Source organism: Chanos chanos, chromosome 10 (assembly GCF_902362185.1).
Source record: "Chanos chanos chromosome 10, fChaCha1.1, whole genome shotgun sequence".
Taxonomy (NCBI): Eukaryota; Metazoa; Chordata; class Actinopteri; order Gonorynchiformes; family Chanidae; genus Chanos; species Chanos chanos.
In genome coordinates, this window is record NC_044504.1 from 12,320,695 (window position 1) to 12,346,156 (window position 25,462).

The following is a 25,462-nucleotide window of genomic DNA, read 5'->3' on the forward strand; positions in this document are numbered from 1 at the left end:
GTTTGAGGTTTTTTATTCATTTTCACAGATTCTCTATTACATATGCTCTCAAACTCACAATGTCCATAATATATGTGAGACAAGTGTATCTCCATGGTATTTCTAGGCTCCCCGGGCCTAACTGTCACAGAGAATTACAATCCTGTTCATTTAGCTCATGCTGTTACCACAGAAATGTACAGTTATAACTGTCTGCATTATGGGTCTAAGAGGGCTGTCCTTGGTTTAAAGCCTTTACTCACTGACACATCCGCAATGAGCTGGGGACATAACCCAACAACCTTTCTCATAAGGAGATCTTTGTCCAGTATCTTCATCTGTGCTTCTTGAGACTATTTTCTGTTTATTCTGAATGGAAATGATTTAGTTTGTTTAGTTTAGTTGTAACTTCCATGCTCCAAACAGTCCTTTTAGTTGTTTTAGTTGTTTTATTTTAGGGTCATAGGGTTGGTTTCTGTGGGAGGTGCTATACCTTCATAAAGTCTGTTCAAGTCTGTCATACATTGATTCTGAGCTGAGAAAGTCAGTTTGAAGGTACATAAGTCAGTCATACACTGACTCTGAGTTGGGAAAGCCAGTTTGAAGGTACATACGTCAGTCATACACTGACTCTGAGCTGGGAAAGTCAGTTTGAAGGTACATAAGTCAGTCATACACTGACTCTGAGCTGGGAGAGTCAGTTTGAAGGTACATACGTCTGTCATACACTGACTCTGAGCTGGGAAAGTCAGTTTGAAGGTACATAAGTTGGTCATACACTGACTCTGAGCTGGGAGAGTCAGTTTGAAGGTACATAAGTTGGTCATACACTGACTCTGAGTTGGGAAAGTCAGTCTGAAGGTACATAAGTTGGTCATACACTGACTCTGAGCTGAGAAAGTCAGTCTGAAGGTACATAAGTTGGTCATACACTGACTCTGAGTTGGGAAAGTCAGTTTGAAGGTACATAAGTTGGTCATACACTGACTCTGAGCTGGGAAAGTCAGTCTGAAGGTACATAAGTTGGTCATACACTGACTCTGAGCTGGGAAAGTCAGTTTGAAGGTACATAAGTTGGTCATACACTGACTCTGAGCTGGGAAAGTCAGTCTGAAGGTACATAAGTTGGTCATACACTGACTCTGAGCTGAGAAAGTCAGTCTGAAGGTACATAAGTTGGTCATACACTGACTCTGAGTTGGGAAAGTCAGTCTGAAGGTACATAAGTCGGTCATACACTGACTCTGAGCTGGGAAAGTCAGTCTGAAGGTACATAAGTTGGTCATACACTGACTCTGAGCTGAGAAAGTCAGTCTGAAGGTACATAAGTTGGTCATACACTGACTCTGAGTTGGGAAAGTCAGTCTGAAGGTACATAAGTTGGTCATACACTGACTCTGAGTTGGGAAAGTCAGTCTGAAGGGGGCAGTAACAGCCTCGTCATTTTTTTGCTTGCTTGCTTGTTTGTTTGTTTCTCTGGTTTTACAAATGGCTTTTGTTCATGAATGTTATGGTTGAACTTCCCAGGCCTCACAACAAAATTCTTCTCTCATAATGTCTCATCCGCTCAGGTCTCTCTCCTGCTGCCTCCCTTTCTTTCATATGCTGCCTTTCATAGAGAATCACTCCCCACAAAACAAATACAATCGAGAGCTTTAAGATGGGCTTAAAACAGTAACGCAGTCATGCCAGATGTTACACAAACACCATGATGTCATTGAGGTCCTTGCGATTCAGGTCAGGGACGGTGGCATCGTTCGAAGGGTAACCGACAGGAAGTAGCAGGAGCAGTTTCTCGTTGGCTGGCCTCCGGAGGAGGGCTCTGAGTTGAGGGCCACAGTTCAGAGGAGTAGATGTCACGGTGACCAGACCCACATTCTGAAGAGGAACCAATACAATTCACCTGTTTGTCAAACTCAGCTCAAAATGACTACTCTACTGTCATGTCAGCCAGTGTGTGTATTCAAGTGTTTAAGTGTTTCAGTGTGTGTGTGTGTGTGTGTGTGGTGTGTGTGTGTGTGTGTGTGTGTGTGTGTTTGAGTGTGTGTGTTTGAGTGTGTGTGTGTGTGGTGTGTGTGTGTGTGTGTGTGTGTTGTGTGTGTGTGTGTGTGTGTTTGAGTGTGTGTGCGTGTGTGAGATGTCGGCACCTGTAGAGCTGACAGAAGTATTCCACAGGAGATTGATACACTAATTTCGTTATAATAATGAGTTTTCTTTTTCCCATTTGGCAGCACACCGTACGTCTGCTTAAAGATCAGAATCAGATAAGGAGCCACATCCAGATACTCTTTCACCCAGTTAGTCCTGAGAAAGAAAGAGAGAGAGAGAGGGAGAGAGAGAGAGAGAGAATAGTTCTTTTAATTCATGGTCCCAGACATGGAGAATCACTGTGTTTAAGTGATTCTTTAAAATGGAATTGATCCTGTGTGATTATTCTGATAAAGTAGTTTAAATATGAGCATGTTTTAGTCAGTGTGAGACCTGATTTGACCACAGGAGCACTGGATATGCTGTAGCAAAACTTCAGATATGATCCAGCAGGAAATCCAGTCCTAGGTGCCAACTTAATAGGATATTTATAATCTTTTCCAGCATCAATACACTTGATTCAACTAATTGCCGTAGCCTTGACTTGCAGAATCATGAGTGTCACAGCTGGGCTATCAATATTACACTACACAAAATTACAGCTGGATCATCAAACTGATTCCCAGGACTGCAGTTGCAAAACAACGCATTATGGGACTTTGACCACGGTAAGCTCACAGATAAAACAGTAGCAAAATGTGTACACACACACACACACACTTTTGACCCTACCTGAGTCTCTGCAGGTCGTTGACCCACTTGTCTCCCATTCTCTGCTTGTAGTTTATCTCCTCCTCTTCCTCCACAATCTCTCTTATCCTGTGTTTGGTGTCGGCATCAGCCACAACTACAAATGTCCACGGCTCAGTGTGGGCTCCGCTTGGAGCTGTGCCTGACACACACAAACACACAAACATAAACATACACATACACATACACACACACAAACGCACACGCACGCACATGCACACACACCCACACGCGCACACACACGCGCACAGGCACACACAGATACAAAAATGCACAGTTTTTAGGAATACAAAGTGAAGTCCATGATAATATAATTATGCTTTGGAACTGAAATTATGAAATTAGACTCATTTTTCTCTAGCTCATCTTTAGCCAGATGTTATATAATACAAATCATCTGGCATCTCGCTGCATACCTATGATATTCAAGTAAAAGGTAAAAAGAGTTTTCTTCTCAGTCCTGAAACACATTCACTGGGGTATGGTGTCTTGACTTACATCAGGACCAAGTTCAAGATATAGCAATGCTCTAACACTGCATTAAGTAAAGTGATACTAAAACACAAACTAAAGTGATAACCTAAAGAACTTGATCCAGAACACTTCTGTCAAACTCTCTTTCTTTTTCCACTCCTGCAGCATGTAAATCAATCAGTCAATCAGGGCAGGGTACGAAGCCTCCACATGACTGACAGCTACCTCCTGTAAATCTTAGATAATTCACCCTTATTATCAACACTGAACCTACCAAAACAAGCGTGGCAACTCATTTACATTCATGTGAGTTAATTCACTCAAACACAGCACTGTGCAGTTGAAATCAAATCTTCATTCTTTTTCTTATTGCTCTGTGATGCTTTCACTTTATTCAGTAATCCTCCATTGGGCAGTCAATTCAGAAAGGTGGAGCCATGTAAATCTATGCTGTAATTGCCTGCTGCAAAAGAGGTCGATATGGTTCTATTTTCTGACGGTTCAGTTGCGGTTGAAGCAGTACATGTCCCAATGGTTCAGCTGAGGTTAAAGGAGTACAGTACCTGCAGTGCGTATGACATTTTCAATGACCGCTCTGGGTACAGGCTCAGGGCTGATGAAGCGGACTGACCGTCTTTGGTTCATTAGTGAGTAGAACTGCTGAGAGCGTTCGAGCATCTCTGGTTCAGGGTACCGTGGAGGAGCATAGGGAATGTGAGGCAGTTCCTCCTCCCCCGCATCATGTATCCAATCATCATCCTCTAAATGAAAAACAGACACACTGACCAATGAGAGCTGGCTAAATCAGTGAACAGTTATACAGTGGATTAATAAAATGGATCAATTTGACTGTGCTTCTTGTTTCCAACCCAGCCCTATTCAACCTGAATCTCCAAGTCAGGGGTATGGCAATGAGGGGACAAGTCAAATCAAGTGTATTGATGCTGGAACAGAATATAAATATCCTATCAAGTTGGCACTCAGGACTGGTTTTCCTGCTGGATAATATCTGAAGTTTTGCTACAGCATATCCAGTGCTCCTGTGGTCAAATCAGGTCTCACACTGACTAAAACATGCTCATATTTAAACTACTTTATCAGAATAATCACACAGGATCAATTCCATTTTAAAGAATCGGTAAAATGCAGATCCATTCTCCATGTTTGGGACTGTGAATTAAGAGAACTATTATCTGTCTCTCTCTCCCACTATCTTTGACACCCCCTCTACTTTCTCTCTCTCTCGATCTGCAGATCTATAAAAGATTAAGAAAATTATCTTGATAATCGCAACCTAAACTGTGGAATTACATGTTGTAATGTACGACTTGCGGGTTTATGATTCTCCTTACAAAGAAACTTACAAAGGCCTACTGACCTTTTTCTCCATTCCTCTCACTCTTTCTCGTGCCACTGAGAGTTCAAGTACCATAAGGTCGTTTTTACGAAACTGTCATCGTCCTCTAGAGGAGTTTCTATACGCTTGACTGTGTTTAAAACTCAAAAGTTTTGTCTAAGAGAATTTCTGCTGCTGGTAAAGCACTGAGGACTATACTCCTCGACAAAGTATGTAGGAGCCGTCTGTGTATAGCACTCCTCACCACTTCAGTGCAACGGTGAACAAAATGGTGAGTGGGTTACGTTTGGTCAGGTATTTTAAGGCTACAAGTGACATAACACAAGCACGATTGGGACCTTATGACTATTCTGTAAAACTATCATAAATCTCAACCATATCGTGAAGAGCACAGACTACAAAAAACTCAGTGAACTCCTCGCACATTTGATTATTGCTGCGCTTGCTTTTGGGCACCGCAATTACCAACTTATTCACTATGAAGTTGTATAGTTGTAAGCATTTTGGACAGCACAATAAATGAAAATATCTTTCAACTTTAGATATTGTCGCTTGACAATAGTACACTCATGTACACCCAACCAAGCGAGTGGCTAAAGACATACTGGCTAGGAGTTTAAAACAGTATTTAGAACTGAAGACCTTATGGATGGCATTCTTATTCTTTCTTTAAGAAACTAGGCCACTGTGTTCTGTTTTACCCTTGTGATTACACTATCTTACTAAAAGGTGCAGGACAAAAACCCCCAAAAAACTATGCAGTTAAGTGTTTTCGAAATACACTTGTGCTATAATTTTTTACAGTTCACTCTGATAGTCCTGACCCAGCAGTACCGCAGTATTACTTCTGGAGTATATGGCTAGCCCACAACGAAGGAAATTGTACAATACAATACATGAGCTATTTTAATTTAATCAATTAATACGAAATAAAAATAAGGGATACAATTAACTGTACACTACAGCTGTTAATACCAGTGTTTTCGCTGTTGATCTCCGTGTCGTCCTGCAGGTCTTCATCTACCCACGGCTTTGACTCTTTGGGGAGGTGAACAGTCTTCTTCGCTAAGGCACACTCTGTCCATTTAGAGTTTTTGAAAAGAAATACAATTATCACACACAAAATCGCCACGATCACCGGAGTAAGAGTTGAGAAAAGCGCCATGACAGCAAAGTCCACCAAACTCCTGTCCACTATCTTCCAAAGGATGTTACACCGTAAACGTAACGTTTCCAGCCGCCTTTCGGTGTAGTTGAGTCTTGCGAAACTTTCAGGGTCCTCCCAAGTTAATGTAGAAAAACGATATGTAGGGTTACCGTAAGGCTACTCTATTTTTCCACTAGATGGCAGTATAAGCAAAGATTCTGTAGAATACAAGTTTGTGGCGTGAACTAGTATTACGCTGTTGTTTTCCGTGTCTTGTCTCAGGCTCCCAGTTGACAGAATGTTTGGACATAATAAATAAAGAATAATAATAATAAAAAAGAACGAAAGAAGAGTAACCGCAATGCTACTCCGAGCATATCTAATCAGATTCAACACAAATATAATGAAAATCTATCCATGACTCTACCCAGAATGTGTGTGTGCACAAACATCATTTGGATTAAGTAACCCAAGTGAATCGGTCTGTGAGGTGAATGTATCTGGACAGTGATTTAGTCTGTGACATGTTAGCCCAGTTTAAGGGATGGGTTAAAATAATTAAACCATGCATTTTATCTGCAATATTATTCATGTCTTTCTGTGAACTGGGCACGTTACTCAAAGGGTCATGGCTCACAAGTATTTCAAAAGATAACACACCATAAAAACAAAACTAAGGTCAAAATATACACACTCTCTATCTCTCTCTCTCTCTCTCTCTCTCTCTCTCTCTCCCTCTCTCTGATCGCCACCATAGCGTGTTCCTGGGTCTGTGTGAGAGACAAAAAGGAATGATGTTCAGACGATGCGGTACGGACAGAACACTGACAGTCAAACAGTGACACACCTCTTCACTTCATCTTCAAACCTTACATACCTGACATACCACTTCCCTCCTTTGTTGGTTTGATGGTTTGACCATCTTATATTTTGTCTTCATTTATGTTCTTCTGGGACACATTTTCTTGGCACACTGGCCCAAATGATAGTTGGAGAGTGACTCAGAGTGCACTTCTGAAATGGTCAAAAGAGCCATCACAATATATTTTACTCTAAATATAGCCTACTCCAATATGTGGACCCACTCCAATATGTGGATGTAACAAACACAGTAATGTCTCCACACCAGTGGCCTTCAGTCCCAGCTGTTCTGACTTTCTATGGTCATCCTTTGGTGTGAAACTTCTCAAAATTCAGGGTGGCAAATTGCCAACTATTTAAATTCACTGATAATATAACTGACACATTTTTGAATGTGTTTACAAATAAACTTCCTTCTTCTTCTGCTGTTATTGTTGTTGTTGTTGTTGTTGTTGCTGCTGCCATTGTTGTGGTTGTTGCTGTCGTCATTGTTGTTGTTGTTATTGTTGTTGTTGTTGTTTATGATGATGATTTTTTTGTGGTCATGTTTAAATAATGCCTTGAAGACTTAGCCTTATGTTTTCATCAGATTATGCTGTTTTTCCCCTTAAAGAGATGAAATGATAGAAACAGATGGCAGTGAACTCCTGTCTTGGTCAGTACTCTAGAGTCACACACACACACACCGTTTACATTAGGCTAAGCTGTCTGAGCTGATTATCTTCCGCATCGTGAGTTGTGTCACTCCTAAATACACTGATCCTTGAGAATATCATTTAACCGATATGAACCAATCAAAACAGAGCTGCTACGGGCTCTGGTATTTATCACCAATCATATCAGCCAACAGAGGCTCTGAACCAGAACCAGTCACTTAAGAGTACTGTAACAACAAAACCAACAGTGGCCAATCAGATAAAAGGGTCAAAGTGATAGTCATGGAAGACATTTGTACACTAAAAAATAAACTCAAAATGGAGGATAGTGTTTAATTAATTCAAATAATTTATACGATGTGCATAAAATTAAGTGTAAAATACCAAATCAGACAGTCCCCAGTTTTATTAACCACAACAATCTGACTCAACCTTGAACTTAACCATGGTCACATTTCCTTCCAACATAGACAGCAGATTCTTGAAAGTCATTACTGGCAATTAAATTCCAGTCTCATTGGATTTGAATTTAAAACACTTAATCATGGCTGAAAAGGGAGACGAATTTCTGCCTGGTCAAATTTCAGCATCAAACTTCCATGCCCAGCATGCAATTTCATGCCCTCTAATCTCAGATCTCAGTGCAGCAAACCACTTAACTTTATCACACCACAGTGAGAGAGAGGGGGGGGGGAGAGTTAATGAGGAAAGCCTCAGAACAAATAAAATCTTTGCTTTTGAAGGTGATTATCAGGAAGAGAAGGTGACACACATACTATGATGGTGATGAGACCAACTGTCCTTCCCCCTGGTCTCTGGAGGTATTGAGGCCCTGCTATAAACTATGAATGAATGGATTAAAGGAAATGAGAAATGAATGAGTATAAATCAGGCTAGTGTGATTTTGAAATGTCTGTTTGGTTATCTTACCATACATTGCAAATCCAATACTTTTTAACATTAGCACTTTTCAGTGAGGTTCCAGCTGCAGCTCTGTTGACAATGGTGATTGTCATCCGATGAAATGAAGGCTGTTTGTGTGAGGCAGGGTTGCTAACCTTCATTCGTATTTATTTATTTATTTATTTATTCATGGTAATGGGGCCTTCTGAGTTTGGTCAATTTTAATGAAATGCTGGACTTCAACGACATATATGAAGATAATACAGCACGAGTTTTCAATAACCGTGATCTAGAAAACATAAGCTATATGATTGGTAAGTGTAGCTAGATCTGTAATTTGTTTATGTTCCCTAACAGTCTTAACTGACAGAAACATTAACTCACATTTTTTATTCAATGCAGATGAATGAAAATAGCCAACTGTCTGTGTGTTTGTGTATTAATGTAGTAACACTGGAATTCTGACCATTCCTATACATAACATTTTATGTACATAACAATCACTAGGCTTGATGCTGAGGCAGTCATTTTAAGGGCAGTCAAACTTTTTTGGACTTCCAACCAGGCTCAAATGAACTGTAAACTGTACATTTACTGATGGTTAGCTACCATGGTGTAAAGCTCACCATCATTTTAAACAGCATGAAAAAAGTCTTTAGATGAAAAGACAATGTTATTGCTATTTAATCAGTTAATGTCTTCAGTGTTTTATAAAGGCATAATAATGAAACGCTGATTACCAAACTTGACTTAGGAAGGAAATTGCTTCCTTTGGTCTTCCGTTGGAACTCATCATGCTTACCAATTATGCATATAATCAGCATCATCATCACTGTTCTGTCAGGAAAACAGAGTCATCATTGGCAGGAAAACAGACACAGACTGATGGAGGAAGAGAAGCAGAATACATATGGACGAGGTGAAGAGAGGACCAGAAGTGACGTGTTAATAAAGAAAGAAAAAAAAACAGATGAGTATTTGTGGACTGTGAAAGTGAAAATGTGACAAAGATTCATTTCCGAAAACAGGAATCTCTCTCTCTCTCTCTCTCTCTCTCTCTCTCTCTCTCTCTCTCTCTCTAACACTGCACTGTTTAACCATACTTGTTTGTTGAATCAGACTGACTGTGTAGCACTGCAGTCTGTGCTGATGCGTCGTCAGCAACACGGCTCTAGTTTGTACAGAGTGAAGCACAGAGCGCAACCAGAACTGGCATATTTCCAGAAAGTGAAACCTTCACAACATAAACTGTCAATTCCAACAGGAAGACCGTGTAAGCTGTGATATGAGCTCCCTGAGGAGTGATCCTGGTTGGTTCTTTATCTGATGAATTTGGCTTTTTGAAGAAAATTCATCAACAATAATTGTACTAAGTTCTTCAGTTCTTCTGATTAAGGAGTGAAACAATATTTCTTACGTTGCACAGTCAGGGTTTAATGAAGACATAGGCAACTGCTTTCTAGAGAAATGGAAAGAATAGGTTTCTATGAGTGTGTGATATCTGACACACAGCAAACACACAGTAACATGCTGTGAGAGGCCTGGAATAATATGGTGAGGTACTGCCATCAAATCAACTGAACAGCAGCTTCAATGATCTATTTAACAAGCCTCTGTACAGAACATGGGCGGAATCTGGAATCCTGGGGATATGAGACATAATGAACTCCGGGTAATTAGCTCTGACTGTCAAAGACTAAAGCAGCTCCCATAACTACAGCTATCCATGTCTGATCTTAGCGCCAACCACGTCCTGATTAGCAGTCAGGTTCATCTGATTAGTATGCTATTGACATTTAGCTCACTGTTTGAAAAATGCTCAGAGCTGTTTGTTATTCACCTCTGTTTTTTTGAGGCAGACTGAAGTGAAGTGGAGAGATTCTAAAGGTTTAACTGGGGATGCACTGACAGTGTAATATATGACAATGAAAATGACGCAGTATCAGTGAGAATAGCTTTCCACTGTCAGTGGTTATAAAACTGACAAAGGTAGGTGCAGACGTATCAGTAGCGGTGGCAGCAATTATGATAACACCATAAATAGTTGTAGCACCAGTAGTGATAGTAGGGACAGTAATAATAGAAGTAGTAGTAGTAGTAGTAGTAGTAGTAGTAGTTTTAGCAGTAGCTGTAATAGGTGGAAAACAACCTCTGGATCCCTGAAAGCAACACATCAAGTGGATAGAATATAGAATGAGTACAGTAGCTGTAGCAGTTCTAATGGCAGCGGTTGAAACGGCACTCAAATGTCTCTGGAGACAGAGCAATGATTGTGAACTGGAGTGAACTAAAATGCAAATACACACACCCATACATATACACACACACACCCACCCACACACAAGTGATAGCATGTCAAACCAAGAGTTCTGCACCGTGTTCCTGAAGAGCACTAGAGTCCCAGAGGTCTCTCAGCAGAACTAGGTTAATGACAGTCAGTTAAATCATAACCACCAATAAAAACACAGCATGTGCTTCCAAGCACTGTCATTCACTCCCGGTCAGGACAGCTCCTCCCTTCATTGGGGCTAAGCAGGAAGTGGGGTGAGGTACGACTCTTTAGAAGTCACTATATCCACTATCACCACACAGTAGTAATGAATCACACAGAGATGCTAAATTAAAGCCGTAAGCAAAGCTAGCAAGAACTACAACAATGATGACGATCCACCTAATGATGATGATGATGATGAGAATGATGATGATGATGATGATGATGATGATGATGATGGTGTGTGTATCTCTCTGTATAATGACGATGTAGCCATGTGAATGACCTTGCCCATGGCACTCCTTTCATATATTGAGTTTTTTGACATCTGCACTGACTATTGCCATTTTTAAAAAATCTCTTTTATTTCCCTAATCCCCATGTCTCTCTCCATCTTCTCTTTCTTTCTTTTCTCAGTGTTGTTTGCCTTAGAAAAAGACACGAAAGAATTCACGAGTTACAGACCACATGAATGACTGACCAAATGAATGAATATTTCATATTCGCCAAGCTTTTGATTGGTTCTTCTGTCCTTTGCGAGATTCCTGTATCATATTACAGCACGAGAATATCTTCATGGGTGGCTTTTGCTGCAGTGAAAAACCTATCACTGGGGAAAATACAGCGGCAATAAGCACGTTCCCTCGTCTCTAGCTTGTCTTCTGAAAGACAGCATGATAGCTCTATAAAAGAACAAGAGGGGTAAAGAGAGGGGGAGGTGTGCAAGTGAGAGCAAAAGAGGCAGACTGACTGCGGGAGAGAAATAAAACATACACCGGAACGGAAAAAATGAGTAGAAATTAAGTTGACGAGAGTATAAGAGCAAATAAAGATACAGAAAGTGACGAATTCAAGCTTTTGTTGGGGGGGGCGCAGTGGCTTATTCCCTAACGAAATCATGAATAAACCTCATCACATAGTGATGTTTTTTGCTATTTAAAAATATAGGCTTACTAATTTTCAAACACTTCTGTGTACCCGTTCTGATTGTCCGTGACTCTGTGACTAACACTGATACAGCGATACATTCACAATCCAAACTGTGTCGTAACAACAAACCTAGTTTTCTGATATGGGCATTACTGTCTGTTTGTACCAATATGTCTCACCAGCGTAATGAAACAACGGGGTTACGGACGGAGTAGTGGTCCAGGGCGGTAGGCGCATCCAAAGCGCGCTTATTTAAGCGAAGGTAAAGCCAGCTGTGCGGAGATGCACGAGCTGGAGGGCAGAGCACATCCCCGTCGCTACCCATGTCTACTCAGATATATTTTGCAGTCATAATTATTCATCTCGTGAACGCGGTCTAGCGCCGCGGCGAGAAAGTGGGTCAGGAGATTTAAAGGCAACGCGATTACACTCAGGGGGTCTACCCCAGTACATTCATCGTTTCGAGCACCGGTAGTATATGGGTGTTTAAGGGAGCAAATTTTGTACAGCTTCACTTGAAGACACCATCTACTGCCGCAACAAACATGTACCATCAATCCCTCCAATAGCCATCTCTGTGGCTTTCCATTACTGATACAGTCAGTAAAACACGATAATCACCAAATGTGATCACGATCTTGTGTCATTTTTAAATAAATAACCCACTGAGCCATGTCATCTTGTTGATGCCATTTATATGTCAATGGGCCTACTCGTCCGTCTCCCATGAAAGACAGACGTTTGCGTGCGGATGTGTGTCTGCTCTGTACATTTGGTTTACTCAAGCAGAAATAACGGCATAACGTCATCTTTTCAGAGGCAGCATAGTGAACCAGGCGATATTACTTACGGTCCCAGAGGACAAGAGAAAGGAGAAGAAACACGAGTGGACTGAGGGAGGAATGAATGAAGTGATAAATACTGAATTATTCATAACTTTGATTAAAGCTAATATAAACATATTAGTCCTTAGTGTGCGATACATTTATATGGTTACACATATAAATTATATGTGTAATTATATATACAGGAGTGTGTGTGTGTGTATACACTGAGAGACAGAGAACAAAATAACACAGTTAATATCTATGGACAGTAAGAGTCCAGTCGTGTTGTTTTTATTGTCACCAAAACGAAAAACTCAAAAGACCACGCATAACATATTAAAAAAAGAAAAAACAAAAAGAGTAATGCAGATATAGAGTCAATAAAAATCCTAAAGAAAAGAAAACCATGTTTTTCAATATTAATAGTATCGATAAAAGGTATAAAAACAGACAGACTTTCTTAAATAACTTTTTGGGCCACAAATTTTCCCATCATGCCATTTAAACACATGCAAAAATTAAGTGACTTTCATACTACATACTCAAAGACACTTCTCAGAACTTTATCATATTTTAATGCTTCTTTTTTTTCAATCAAAAACTAAAAATGAAAGATCAGCCTAAACCCTGAATAGTCTTCTCAGACAGAAGAATCAAAATGTGCCTGAACACACTCACACACACACACACACACACACACACACACACACACACACACACACAGAGACAAAAGATCTAAAACTCCACATCAGTATTGTCTAATGATAGGCCAACAGACAGAGGGATTACAGTTTCTCTTTCTCTCCCTTTTACTTTCACTTCATCCAAAGAACCCTGCAGTCAAATTCAACCAGTCATTCAAGAAGATTAAAACAGAGATAGAACAGAAAAAGCACCATATTTTTTTTCTCCTGGTTTCCATGTTATTATCTGGATTGTATCATATCAGTACTAAATCACCCACACTACTATCACTCTCTCTAATACCGCGTATAATACTGTCATGTGTTTCCTCATACAGTGATCATATAAGTATAGATAAATAATTGTATTTTGTTTCAATCTGTGCCTAACCTGATTTCTTTGGCAGCTTTTTTGGAGCTATTACTGTGTTAAGTGAACATGAAATCTAAAATTTATAATCAAAAAGTCATTGAACAAAGGTGAGAGCAGGGATTTCATTTGTGGGGAAGCTATGGAACCTTACTGTAGAAGTCAACTGAATGTTCTGCAGTGGATCCTTCCCTAAGAACAGAAGAATGTCCTCTTGCTCTCTGTCTCCCCACAACCACTGACTGTACTTCCTACCTGACACAGTGTGGCTTTTAGTAAATAATTATGGGAGGAACCTACTGAAATGACACATTGCCTCTCAGACATAGAGTATACAATGACATTTTAGATCTGTTAGGACAGTACTGTAAAGTGATTACATTATGCTAATTTAATTTGCACAATAATGACCTGTAATTTTTCCTAACTCTTGAAATATCCTGCTTTTTTGGAGATGGTGAGGTACAAAGAAGTGGGTGAGTTCGTCTAAAAAAAATGTTCTAAAATGTTGTAACGACACATGGTTTGACATGCTCACTAACCCAAAATGATAAAGAATAATAAAAGTCATGCTACCGATATGTTTTCTGTAAGTCAGTCAAACTAGAGACAGTTAAACTATAGGAAGACAGTGAAAGAAGATAAAAGTCATTTGCGTCAATTCCCACCATGCCTTGCTTCAGGTATGACAGATCAGAGCCGTTAAAGGAAAGAAAACTGTCAAGAGTAAAGCTCAATAAGTAAGGACAAATTTGTGGATAAAGGGACAGGTTGCATTCAAATAAAAAGATCAAAACAAAACCAAAATATTGCCTTCAGCTAACACCTTTAGAAAAACACAGTTGATAGTTGTAAGGTTAACACTAATGAATTGATGAGGGGAATTAAGGTGAGCTTTGCAAGAGGCTTTTCCGAGTGAGTGTGTCCAATCTGAGTGTAGGTTGGGTGTTAAATTCTGGGACTTGAAGTCCAGAGTGATGAATATAAAACCAAATCCAGGGTCTCAATTCTAGGAAGCTGAGTCCTGTCTGAGAAATTAATTCTGAAATACTGAGTATATGAGGAGTTTTAAGAAGTGTTATGGGACAGTGAATCCAAGTACTGGATTGTGGGACTTATAGACCTGATAGTTGGATTGTCAGTGGTGTGTGTTGGCATTTAAAGGCTTTTCTTCTGTGGAGCACTGAGTTTTCTCAGACCCCTTATCCTCCCGAGTAGCTCACGCACAAAATCCTGCAGAGAGAGAGAGACAGAGACAGAGAGAGGGGGAGAGAAAAAATATATTGAGTCACTTTGTGCAGTTTCCTAGGCCACTGCTGTGGGTTCACAAGATTAGTTGGAGTAAAATGGAAAGTTGTAAAATGCCTGCTGGGGCATGAGGGCAAATGTGTGTGCCTACGTAACAGTGAGACAAAGAGAGAGAAAGAGAGAGAGTAAAAGAGAGGGAGGGGGAGAAAGAGAGACCAAAAAAAATAGAGAGAAGTCTTTGGCTATGGGTCACTTCTAGCACCACTGGGTCATTTGTGTGAAATCTGGGTGTCTTAATAACACACACACACACACAAACACAGAGTGTGACACATTCTATTTGGACAGATGGTGGTCTGTATTTCAGATTTACAGATGGGGAGACTGAGAGGAATTAGGTGAGTGTAAGTGTTAATGCTGTTTTTTTAGCGTAAGTGTGTGGTGCCATTCTATTATTAAAAGCCCCCCCCCCCTCCCCCACACACTCACTCAGAGACACACTCACACATACTTTCTTTCATCATTTTCAGGGCTGATGGAGTCAATAATATTTATGAGACACACAGACAAGAGCCGTGAGCTATGAGAATAGACTGTGTTACACTAACACGATAAAATCAATACATGTTAAGTTCATGCCGATGGGCTGTGTGTGTATGTGCAGGTCAGTGGGTTAGTATGACTCCATACAGAAGCACTTGTGTCCAGTGCTCATTGTACTGTTCCGATCCATGTGTTCAGGTCACTGGATTCTGTTTGACTGCCCCAGGCCTCTGTGTGTGTGTGTGTGTGTGTGTGTGTGTGTGTGTGTGTGTGTAACTATACCATATCTTAAGCATATCTTAATGGTATGCCAGATTAGCTTTCAACAGTCTCTAGAGGAAATAGAAAAATCAAATGGAGCCTTTTGTTAACCAGATTTAGGGTAGTGGGTTTGCCATCTGAGCACTAACAAAAAAAAGACGCCTTTTCATTTGACTCTGTATCAGAACATTTGATTCACAAAGCCTCTTTAGCATACTGGCTAGCATAAAATAGTGCTGGTTGTAAACACACAAACTGACAGAGAAACAGTCACTAACACTGGTAGTTATTAGTCACATCTCCCTCTTTTATACTGGCACACTGAACAATCTCCCATTACAAGATTACGGCATAAAGACAGAGGTGTCACGGTTAAATTCATCTCGACTTTGATCTGTCCCTCTAACGCTGAACAGCGTTTGTTCATTCAGTCCTAGCGTTAGCACACCTGATTCTTTTCATTTGCTAATCTAAAATCACTTGATTTGTTGAAACATCCTGCTCAAGCTCAACTAGAACAAATTTGTGCTAACATTGTGACCTGGAAATTGTGGTACTGTGGTTTAATGGACAGAGGAAGAACAAGTAGAGAATCCAATCAGTAATGCGTGTGTGTTGCTGAGGTACACACACACACACACACAAAAACGTTTGATGTCTCCGTTTTGTTTGAGAGCACAGAAGTTTTTATATAAACAAGGAACAATGGACATTTGGCTTTAACTTCATTTATAACACATTATTCAATACACTGACTACACAAAAAACACAAGCACAGAATCGGTGTGTATCTGGACAAACACAGACACAGACACAGACAAACTCACCTCAGTGGGCTTATAGCAGTCTATTAGAGATTCCTGGAGAGACAGATTGAAGGAAATATCAGTACAAAAGCTATGTGGAAACAAAAGAACGCATTACTTTTTTTAATGCAAGCAATGAGTATTAAAATATTGAATATTATACAGTAACTATGATCTCTCAGCAGCCAGAACAATGTACAAATGCTCTGAGGATTGTGATTAAGGAAGGGGCAGATATAACATATTTATACGTTTGAGGATGTTGTGGCCATTTTTTACCCTCAGTGGGCAAAAACAGGATGAGCCTGAATCTGAAATCCTTTTAACCTCTTTTATATTTGTGTCCTGGCATTATCTCACACTTAACAGCGAGGGCAGCCTCATTAACTATGTTGACGATAGGAATTACAGTGACAGTAAAGACTATTGTGGGAAAACACATGCACATGCATATGTACGCACACACACACACACACACACACACACGCACACACGTACCTGTAATTTTATAGCTCGCTCATCTTCACTGTTTACTTCCAGAAGGTCGTCAATATCTATTTCAACCTCTGGCATCTCTTCTTCCTTTTAAGTAAACAAGACAGAGACTATCAGTTCATAATCATACATACACACACACACACACACACACCCTTCTTGCATTTGGAATTACTAAACAAAGGTATTGAACTTTCATGGTTCATTGACACACCTTATTAGATGCCTTGATATGAGTGTGGCTGAAATGCCCTGTTCACCACACACGCACACACACATGCACGCACACGCAGGAGAAAACAGCCTGGTGACCTTCAGGAGCTTCTCATCTCATATATTCAGCGTAAGAGACCCTGCCAACATTCCTTTGTTTAATCAGTGTAAAACCTCTGTCACATGTCAGCACCAACACTCACACTGATTTAAACCTCCAATCAAACCCAAGCCCACTCAAACATTAACACTAAACACTCAGCACCCAAACCCAACTCAAACATTAACACTAAACACTCAGCACCCAAACCCAACTCGGACATTAACACTAAACCCAGTACTCACCAACATCAACACTTAATGTAACACTCTGTGCAACATCAACACTCATCCCAACCCAGTGAATGGAACCCTAACATTTAAATGAGCACCATCTCAAGCCACCTAAACCAACTAACCACTCAACACAATCTGACCAGGATGTCCAGGTATGCACAGTCAGCCAGCCCACAGTCCTGCATACAGCAAACAGCCAGAGGAGAAGAGAACCCACATAGCCAGTAGAGACACATCCTCACATTCAACACTTGAACATAATCTAAACAACTAAAAACATCAGAGTGCATATTATACAGAAGTGCACATACGGGCACACACACATACACAAACACACACATGCACGCGTGCACAGAGAGAGAGCTCTGACCCCCCCGTTTATCACTGCTGTTTGTTTTCCTCTGTTGGTGATGACTGGGTAATATGGTGTGCACACTGACACACTGACGTGTGAAAACCTCCCATCTGGAAATGACCCTGATTACTCAGGAAACATTCTAGAAATGATGAGAGAGTGTTCTGGCCCGGTTCCTTTTAATCCGAAACCTCATCAATCACACTGCTGTGGCAAAGTGATGACAAACACACACACGCACACACAAATACACACACACACACACACACACACGCATGCACACACATACGCACACACGCACACACATACATTCACACACTTTGAGCCAGAGTGATATGAAGGCTAAAAATACAACATCCACTCCAAAGCCTGGAGTGAGAAGGGGTATTTTCCATTTAGCAATCTGTGTGGAATGGCAGGACAGATGGAGAAGGAGAGAGAGAGAATCCAACACCTATCTTAACACAAACAATGGTGTGAGCCTTTCACTGTGAGCAAATGGCTCACCGTCAAGTCCAAATCACAGACACTCTCTCTCTCTCTCTCTGTATGTCTGTCTCTCTGTCTCTCTGTCTCTCTCTCTCTCTTAAAGGTCTGAAGTATTACGATCTTCACCAAAACCAGTACAACACAGAAGTATTATGGAGAGTTTGCCTCTGGTTATAAAGACATTAAAACCAGTGCAACCAGTACAATTCAGGTTGCAGGTCAGCAGAGGTGTGTGACAGTGCAAAACAACTGGATGGATTTCTGTGAATTGGACTGGGCCATGAATGAATCCATATGCGTGTGTGTGTGTGTGTTTGTATTTTGGACAACATTTGATGCACTAGACAGCCGACCATTAGACACAAACTGAAATCCTCCTCAGCTTGTCCAACTGAATATGATCGTGTATGTGAGTTTGCTGCCTCAGAAAGCATCAGACTAAATGAGTCTTGACACAACAGGAATCTGGGCCAAATGCTCAAACACCCACTGCCACTCGCCCTCAGCTGAGTGTTGAGCTGAATGTGCAGCGTAGCCAGTCGCCTTGTGCATGTTTAAAATCCTGGAGAGGACAGTATGCAGACGTCCATGCACACACATATAAACACAGAGAAAACACAGGCATGCGCACACATACATACACACACACAGCTCTGCCTGACTATCTGTTGTCTGTGCTGAACGAGTGTGAATTAGCCCAGACCAGTTTTCTGCATAGTTTAAGCTTGAGGAAAAGCACACTGCTAACTCTATGAATGTGTGTGTGTATATGTGTGTGTGTGTGTGTGTGTGTGTGTGTGTGAGGTATCTGCTCTGAGGCATGGGTCTAATTTCTCAAGTCATTTTATTCTCATCAGTATTTTGAGGTTCATGTTGCTGTATTCTCAGTTACAAAGAAATGTTAAAAACCACTGAGCAAGACTTTCTAATGGTTTTGGAGGCACTGAATTTCTCTTTCTCTGTCTTTCTCTCTCTGTCTTTCTCTCTCTGTCTTTCTTACTTGCTGATTTCAGAGTGTGACTCAGTTCAGTGTTTTTAACTTCATTCTAATGGGAGTTTAATGAACATTAAGCCTTAATTCTAGCTTTTATTCATGAGAGAGACACAGACACAGAGTCAAGAGAGAGAGAGAGACAAGAGAAAGAGAGAGAGAGAGAGAGAGAGAGAGAGGGAAGTGGGTCAGAATGATTAGTGCCGGTCTGTCGAGCTCTTAGGGGATGAGTGTGTGTGTGTGAGAGTGTGTGTGTGTTCAGAATGAGTAGGTGGCAAAAGAAATGCTCAGCTCTGCAATTCACAAGGTGAGGAAAAAGGGAAAGATGCAATTTGAACAACCTCACACACACAGATGTTTTTTAAAGACAGACACAGAAGACATATACATACATTATATCAATATTGATGTGTACACAGTAAACACACACACACACACACACACACACACATCATCTTTCAGCACTCTGTTCATGTTCATTTCTCCTCTGATTTAATGTCTTAAATTTCTATTTTATAGTGCTTGTCAAATTAACATGCTTTCTTAGAGATGATAAGCGCAAACATTGCCATTGGCAAGGACAGGCCTAGGACATTCTGCATCCATTATGCCTATGTCTGCCCCAGTGATACAACAGACCCACTCTCACACAGTCAGACTACAGTCAAACATGAGCCTCACACACACACACACATTTAAACAAATGGTTATAATCGACTTTTGTAGTTATGATACATGCCTCTTTAAAATGCTGAGCCCTTCTCCACTGAGCTCTGGAACTAAACTGAATTTGTTATTAAAAAGCAGCTCTTCTACTGACTGTCTCACTACCATTCAGTCTCACTCACTGCTTCTCGTTTCCTAGGCTTCTGCCCTTACATTTATGGGTGTTAAACCCATGATCCTAGTCTGTGTGTGTGTGTTGCTGGACAAACATGTTTGGAAGAAAACAGCGTAAGCTTCCAAAACCCTGATTAGACAAAGGGAACAGATCAACAGATCAGTCAAACCATCCAGATCAGACTTGTTCCATCAGTCCCTGATATAGGGGAAATCCATCAAGATGTCCTGACAGAGAGACTGTCTTTAATGAGGCCAGAGTACAAAAGCAGAAAAAGCCTTGTGTGAGAGTAAATTAGCCTAACTGTCTTTACGCCTGTTTCATTATGAGTGGGTCTTTCTACCGGGAAACCACCTCAGAAGACCTTTTTGTGTTCATTGGTTCATTTTTCTTAATGCCAGTTATTTTACCGTTTCCTCGGGTTTCTCTCCGGGCAAAGAGCGGAGTCTCATCAGTCTTTCATTTTTTCTTTTCTCCCTTTGACCTTCATTAAAATGCATCTCTTTCGTCCTATAGCACTGAAAATCTATACCATTCTGTTGTGCGTGTTTGTGTGTGTTGCCTCTGGCTTTGTGAGTCGCTGAAGCCTTTTAGTTCAGCTATTGCTCTCTCAGAGGGATTAGAGACTACTTGTTATTCTGATGCAAACCTTCAGTGAACTGACCAGTCGACCGGTGTCCACTCAGAGAAAGAGAGAGAGTGTGAAGAGAACTGTACTGAGGTAGACAAGACAATGAAGACTGGGTGACCAATAGTTCAGACCCGTTCTGCTCCATCTGTTTTATGTGTATGTGTACATATATGTCAGTGTTACATACTGATTGTTTCTGAAATACACCATCAGACATCCCCTTTCCCCCCTCACACACATATACCTGCACACGGGCTATACATACACACACATATATACAATCACACATCCCTGTAAGACAAAGGTGACTCCCTCACATGTCAGAAAATAAAGTAGGGCAGTGATGTTCTGGCCTCACGTCAGGCGAATGTACACATACATGTGCACATTTTCATACATGTGCATAACCCCCCCCCCACCACGCGCTCACACACACACACACACAGATTCTGCATGATTGCAGTCCAATGCACTATTTCCCAGAATAGAACTCTTCTCTCAGTGCAGAAAAAGCTTAACAAGCATTTTGAGGGCAAATGACCTCTATTGATTTCAAAAGTCAGAGAGCCAAAGAACTCAATGATTCTCTAGTCCACACTGATCCCTAACCTGAACTAGACTTCACTAATAGACCCTCTAATAAGGTTTCAGTAAGTCACATGATCTCTTCCATCTAGGGGTCATTACAGACATTTCTGGTACAATGCTAAGAGAACCAGTGATTGTGGTTGGCCATGAAAATATGTCTGACACATATATACAAAATGTATATTTAGTGGTTAATTCAAAATTTACAACATAAGCTCCTTAAAGGCCTTCAGGACCTTCATCAAAGACATATTTTCTCTCAGTTCGCTGAGCTCTCACACTTTTCCATACCACAGAGAGAGCAGGGGGTACAGTAGTGTCCAAACTCTAGGCTACCTATTGTTTAAGCGCTCGCGCTCTCTCTCTCTCGCTCACACACACACACACACACACACACACAAAATCATGGTCTAAACTTCAATAAATGTGAGGGCACACACTCTTTTTGTTCTTCAGAGCACTGGTTCTGTCCTGAGACACAGGGGATATGGTTTACATGGAGGAGAAAAAGATCCCTTTCTCTCACCGTCTGTGGGCATCGGAGGTCTCGGGTAACAGAGCTTCAGCGCTCTAGATTATAGACAGCTATAGTGATGCCGTTCACAACTTCAGTTTTCTGCTGACGTAAGAGCAGTTATCTTTTCTCAAAATTGTAACATATTCGCAAGACCAGGCACACGTTAATACCCACAAATCTATACCGGCTTTTTGATTAAGGTAAGTCCGTCCGTCTGAATAAAATGAGTAAACATATAAATTAGCAGGAGCTGACTAACGGAACCCACGCCGTATGTCATTCAGTCAGCAGGCATAGGCTACCATGTAATGCTTACTGAAGATGAGACTGACGACAACACTGTTGGTCTTTGTAACTGTTACAATAACTTCATAAGTGAGAGGTCGTTCGACTTTCTACAGAATGTATTTGTTCAGCTGACCGGAGCCATAACCCGATTTGTAAACAGTGGTAACAGACCAATGACAGCGGCTGTCGTTGTTGGCTTTTGAACTCTGCTGCTCTATTCAGAGGGCTGTAAACGGGCAGTAGAGCAGAATAAACAAACTTCAAATGAGTGTGACTTCAAGTAATGTTTCCCATATGGTCAGAGAGTAATTAAACAGCTCGTACACAAGGAGTGAGTTTCATCGATAGATGCTAAAACTTAAACGAGTGAAGTTTCTGCTGTCACCCAAAAATGAACCAGAGGCTGTTTGCCTGCTTTGCCATGCAAAATGGTGTGCTCAAAGACATCACGCTTGGTGATGACTGCGAACGCAGTTCTGTGCAATGCCTCCTTCGTTGTGGCACTGAACACAGCGACAACTCCAACTGGACATGGAAGAAGCGGATGGATGGATAGATCAACACAGAATGAATGCTGTCTAAAATGATGTCTTTATAATTAATATTACGTGTATTTTTAAGGTCACCTTGTAGGTACGATTTGGAGACAAAAGCAAGGTCCAGGGTTTTTCTGAAACCACGTCCCCAGGAAATCTGATGGATGCAGAAAATTCTGAACCTCTGTGCGCCTCTAGGCTCCCTCTGCGCGCGCGCGAAAACACACACACACACACACACTCAAACCCATGAGTGCTCACGCGCATGAGAACAGACGGGTTTTCCAAGCGCGTCTGCAGTGAGCGAAGAAGCAGGTCAGCTCGCGGCGTGATGATTGGCTGACATGAAAGAAGCCTTGGGAATCCGCATTCTCTAACCCACTGCCCTTATTCCCCTCCCTTATTCCTCACTCTCTCTATCCTCCTGCCCCCCAGTCCTCTAGTCATCCCCCATTCTCGGATTGAAAACATATGACAGGGTACAGTAGAGCTACTAGCACGATCTCGCCGCCACTAAGCCCATCACTGCAACATGGGAATCAGTTTTTACTGTCTTCGCTTCTACACATTTCAAGTCTACGATCATGTTAAACGGTGACATGTGTCTTGAGCGCACATTCAGGCTTAAATGAGAAAATCTCTGCGAACAATTCGTTCGTTTAAAATAAAGACGATCATATGAACAGCAAAAGCGATCTCTTCCCAGACAGTAAAGAAATCGACTCAGGCCAGGTGTCCTTTTCAAGATTACACCGTTATGTCGCACGGATAATCAAAGGACACCATTTTCGTGTTAAAGACAATCCATCTCGAATATCGAACAACACTGCAGTTAAAACATCTTGATGACAAACGGACCATGATATCAGTATGGTTAAAATCTTATACAGACAGGGTTTTTCTTGAATATCTTCTCCAGAGCCATGAAAACGATCCAACAAAGCTCTAGGTGCGAGAGAGAGAGAAAGAGCAAGAGAGAGAGAGATAGAGATAGAGAGAGAGAGAGAGAGAGAGAGAGAGAGAGAGAGAGAGCGGGAGAGAGAGAGAACAATGTAAATGCAGAAGTCCTGATCTCTCCCACAAAGACGCATGATTCCTTCGCATTGACTGTATGCACAATGACTACATGAACGTCGCTGATATACTGAAATGCACACAAATAGGGCTTTTTTTTTTTACCGCTAGATAGGACTTGGGTCAGATAATGGTTGTCGGCATCTATTAGCAATACGCAGTTTTCTGTGCAGCGTATCTGGCCTCAGAGACAGAGTGACAACGCAGGTGGGGAACATTTTGATATAACATTTTCGAAACACTCCCGACAGCTCATTATATAGGCTCTATACTTTCGTTAAAACAGAAAAATGGTAAAGCACACTTAAATAGCCTGCACTGCGTAAAACGCGCTCCTGTGGTCTTGACTCTCACCTCGCAGTCATAGAGCTCGCTCAGTTGTTCGATGATCCACTCTTCAAGGATCAGTCTCTTTCGTAGCTCTTTCCGATCGTACTTCACCGTGACTTTCCCCTGTTTCTTCTGGACCGGGTCATCCCTTGGCATTGGGCCGTTGCCGGCGCAGCCCACTCCGGGTGAAGATTGGAAAAAGACCCGACCCGCCGCTGGCGGGAGCTGGGCGGTTGTCTCAGCGCTAGCAGTTGACATTGCAAGGATGTTTTACAGTAGCCTATGCAAGTGTACGTGCAACACTGTCGATATCAAGACAGCAAGATCCCAAATTCAAACACCTGCTATTTAAAGCTCAGCGCTTGTTCTTAAAGCGTGGCAAGCAAGTGGGAGGGGACAATAACCAAAATTCGCCCGATTGCATTAAAGCTATTTGAGCCGGAGTGCACAGGATTGGAGGGATCCGGCACTCTACACATTCATTGGCTGCTGTGCGGTCACATCTTTGGCAGCTATGGACGGTGTTGATAATTAAGTAGGTGCTTGAGAGCTGCTCGAATGACCATTAGTAGATCTTCTTTTATATGGCGTCTTGGCTGCAGCCAGGTAGTACATCATGTCAGAAAGACAGAGCATCGCCTTATCAAAATAGTGTTGAACAATGTAACAGAGTCTCTGATCGTGCTTCAATTGTTTTGTATGGTCATGTGTGTGTGCGTGTGTGTAAGCATAAAAGAATGTGCATAACAAGCGAGCGTGAAATTCACACACAAGCCTTATTAATGTGTGTGTGTGTGTGTGTGTGTGTGTGTGCATGTATTTTATGAGACATGTAACTCCCACTAATGAGTTGGAAAAGTCCCAATGTGGAATGCCATTCCACTACCTCAACCTGAGTATAGTTAGAGAGAGACAGAGAGAGAGAGAGAGACAGAGGGAGAGAGAGAATACCAGCAAACCTGTTTTCTGTATTAAGTGACCTGGGGGGTATTTCAGAAAGCAGGTTTAGTGAAAACTTGATGAGTTTTCAGAGTAGAAGAGTCCTGTGGCTTCATTCTCCTAGCAAAGCAAAGCTATAGGGCTCTTCTCTTAGGAGGTTTACTACTTTCTCTAAGTTAACTAACTCTGAGTTTTCACTAAACCTGCTCTCTGAAATACCCCCCTGGTTGTAGGGGTAATTGGAGATTAGGTGTGTGTTGTTTTAGAAGGTTGTCATCTGTTCACTCACAGAGCTTCGTATCTCAAAATAACCACTGACTCCTTTTCAGAACACACACAAGTTGTGTGGAGATGTGTAACCACATGACGGAACATATTCCGTGCCAAGAATGCACTGTAGCAGCTCCATTTCAACAACAGTTATGATTTCATACACACAGCCATCAACCTGATACCATCTCCTGT

At 41.4% G+C, this 25,462-nt stretch overlaps 2 protein-coding genes across 2 annotated transcripts; both read right to left on the reverse strand.

Moving 5' to 3' along the window:
* Nucleotides 1-1,659: 1,659 nt before the first annotated feature.
* On the reverse strand, nucleotides 1,660-5,878 carry iyd (iodotyrosine deiodinase). The gene is made up of 5 exons (XM_030786970.1): nucleotides 5,624-5,878; nucleotides 3,855-4,052; nucleotides 2,800-2,959; nucleotides 2,127-2,283; nucleotides 1,660-1,857 (listed from the first exon to the last, which is right to left on the reverse strand). The coding sequence occupies exons 1-5, from the start codon at nucleotides 5,811-5,813 to the stop codon at nucleotides 1,675-1,677; spliced, it is 888 nt and encodes a 295-aa protein (XP_030642830.1). The 5' UTR covers nucleotides 5,814-5,878; the 3' UTR covers nucleotides 1,660-1,674.
* Nucleotides 5,879-14,674: 8,796 nt separating this feature from the next.
* Nucleotides 14,675-24,316, reverse strand: ppp1r14c (protein phosphatase 1, regulatory (inhibitor) subunit 14C). Its single transcript, XM_030787129.1, has 4 exons — nucleotides 24,083-24,316; nucleotides 16,873-16,956; nucleotides 16,396-16,428; nucleotides 14,675-14,749 (listed from the first exon to the last, which is right to left on the reverse strand). Exons 1-4 carry the CDS (start codon nucleotides 24,314-24,316, stop codon nucleotides 14,675-14,677), a joined length of 426 nt encoding a protein of 141 aa, XP_030642989.1.
* Nucleotides 24,317-25,462: the final 1,146 nt, after the last annotated feature.

Bases quoted from the DNA above. Each gene is read 5' to 3' on its own strand.
- iyd (XM_030786970.1), bottom strand. From the start codon at position 5,813: ATGGCGCTTTTCTCAACTCTTACTCCGGTGATCGTGGCGATTTTGTGT. The intron at 2,960-3,854 runs GTACTGTACTCC...TGTGTGTGTCAG, and splicing joins AAATGTCATACGCACTGCAG to GCACAGCTCCAAGCGGAGCC. The intron at 1,858-2,126 runs GTGCCGACATCT...GTTCCTCTTCAG, and splicing joins TACTTCTGTCAGCTCTACAG to AATGTGGGTCTGGTCACCGT.
- ppp1r14c (XM_030787129.1), bottom strand. From the start codon at position 24,316: ATGTCAACTGCTAGCGCTGAGACAACCGCCCAGCTCCCGCCAGCGGCG. The intron at 16,429-16,872 runs GTACGTGTGTGC...CTGTCTCTCCAG, and splicing joins AGCGAGCTATAAAATTACAG to GAATCTCTAATAGACTGCTA. The intron at 14,750-16,395 runs GTGAGTTTGTCT...CTCTCTCTGCAG, and splicing joins ACTGCTATAAGCCCACTGAG to GATTTTGTGCGTGAGCTACT.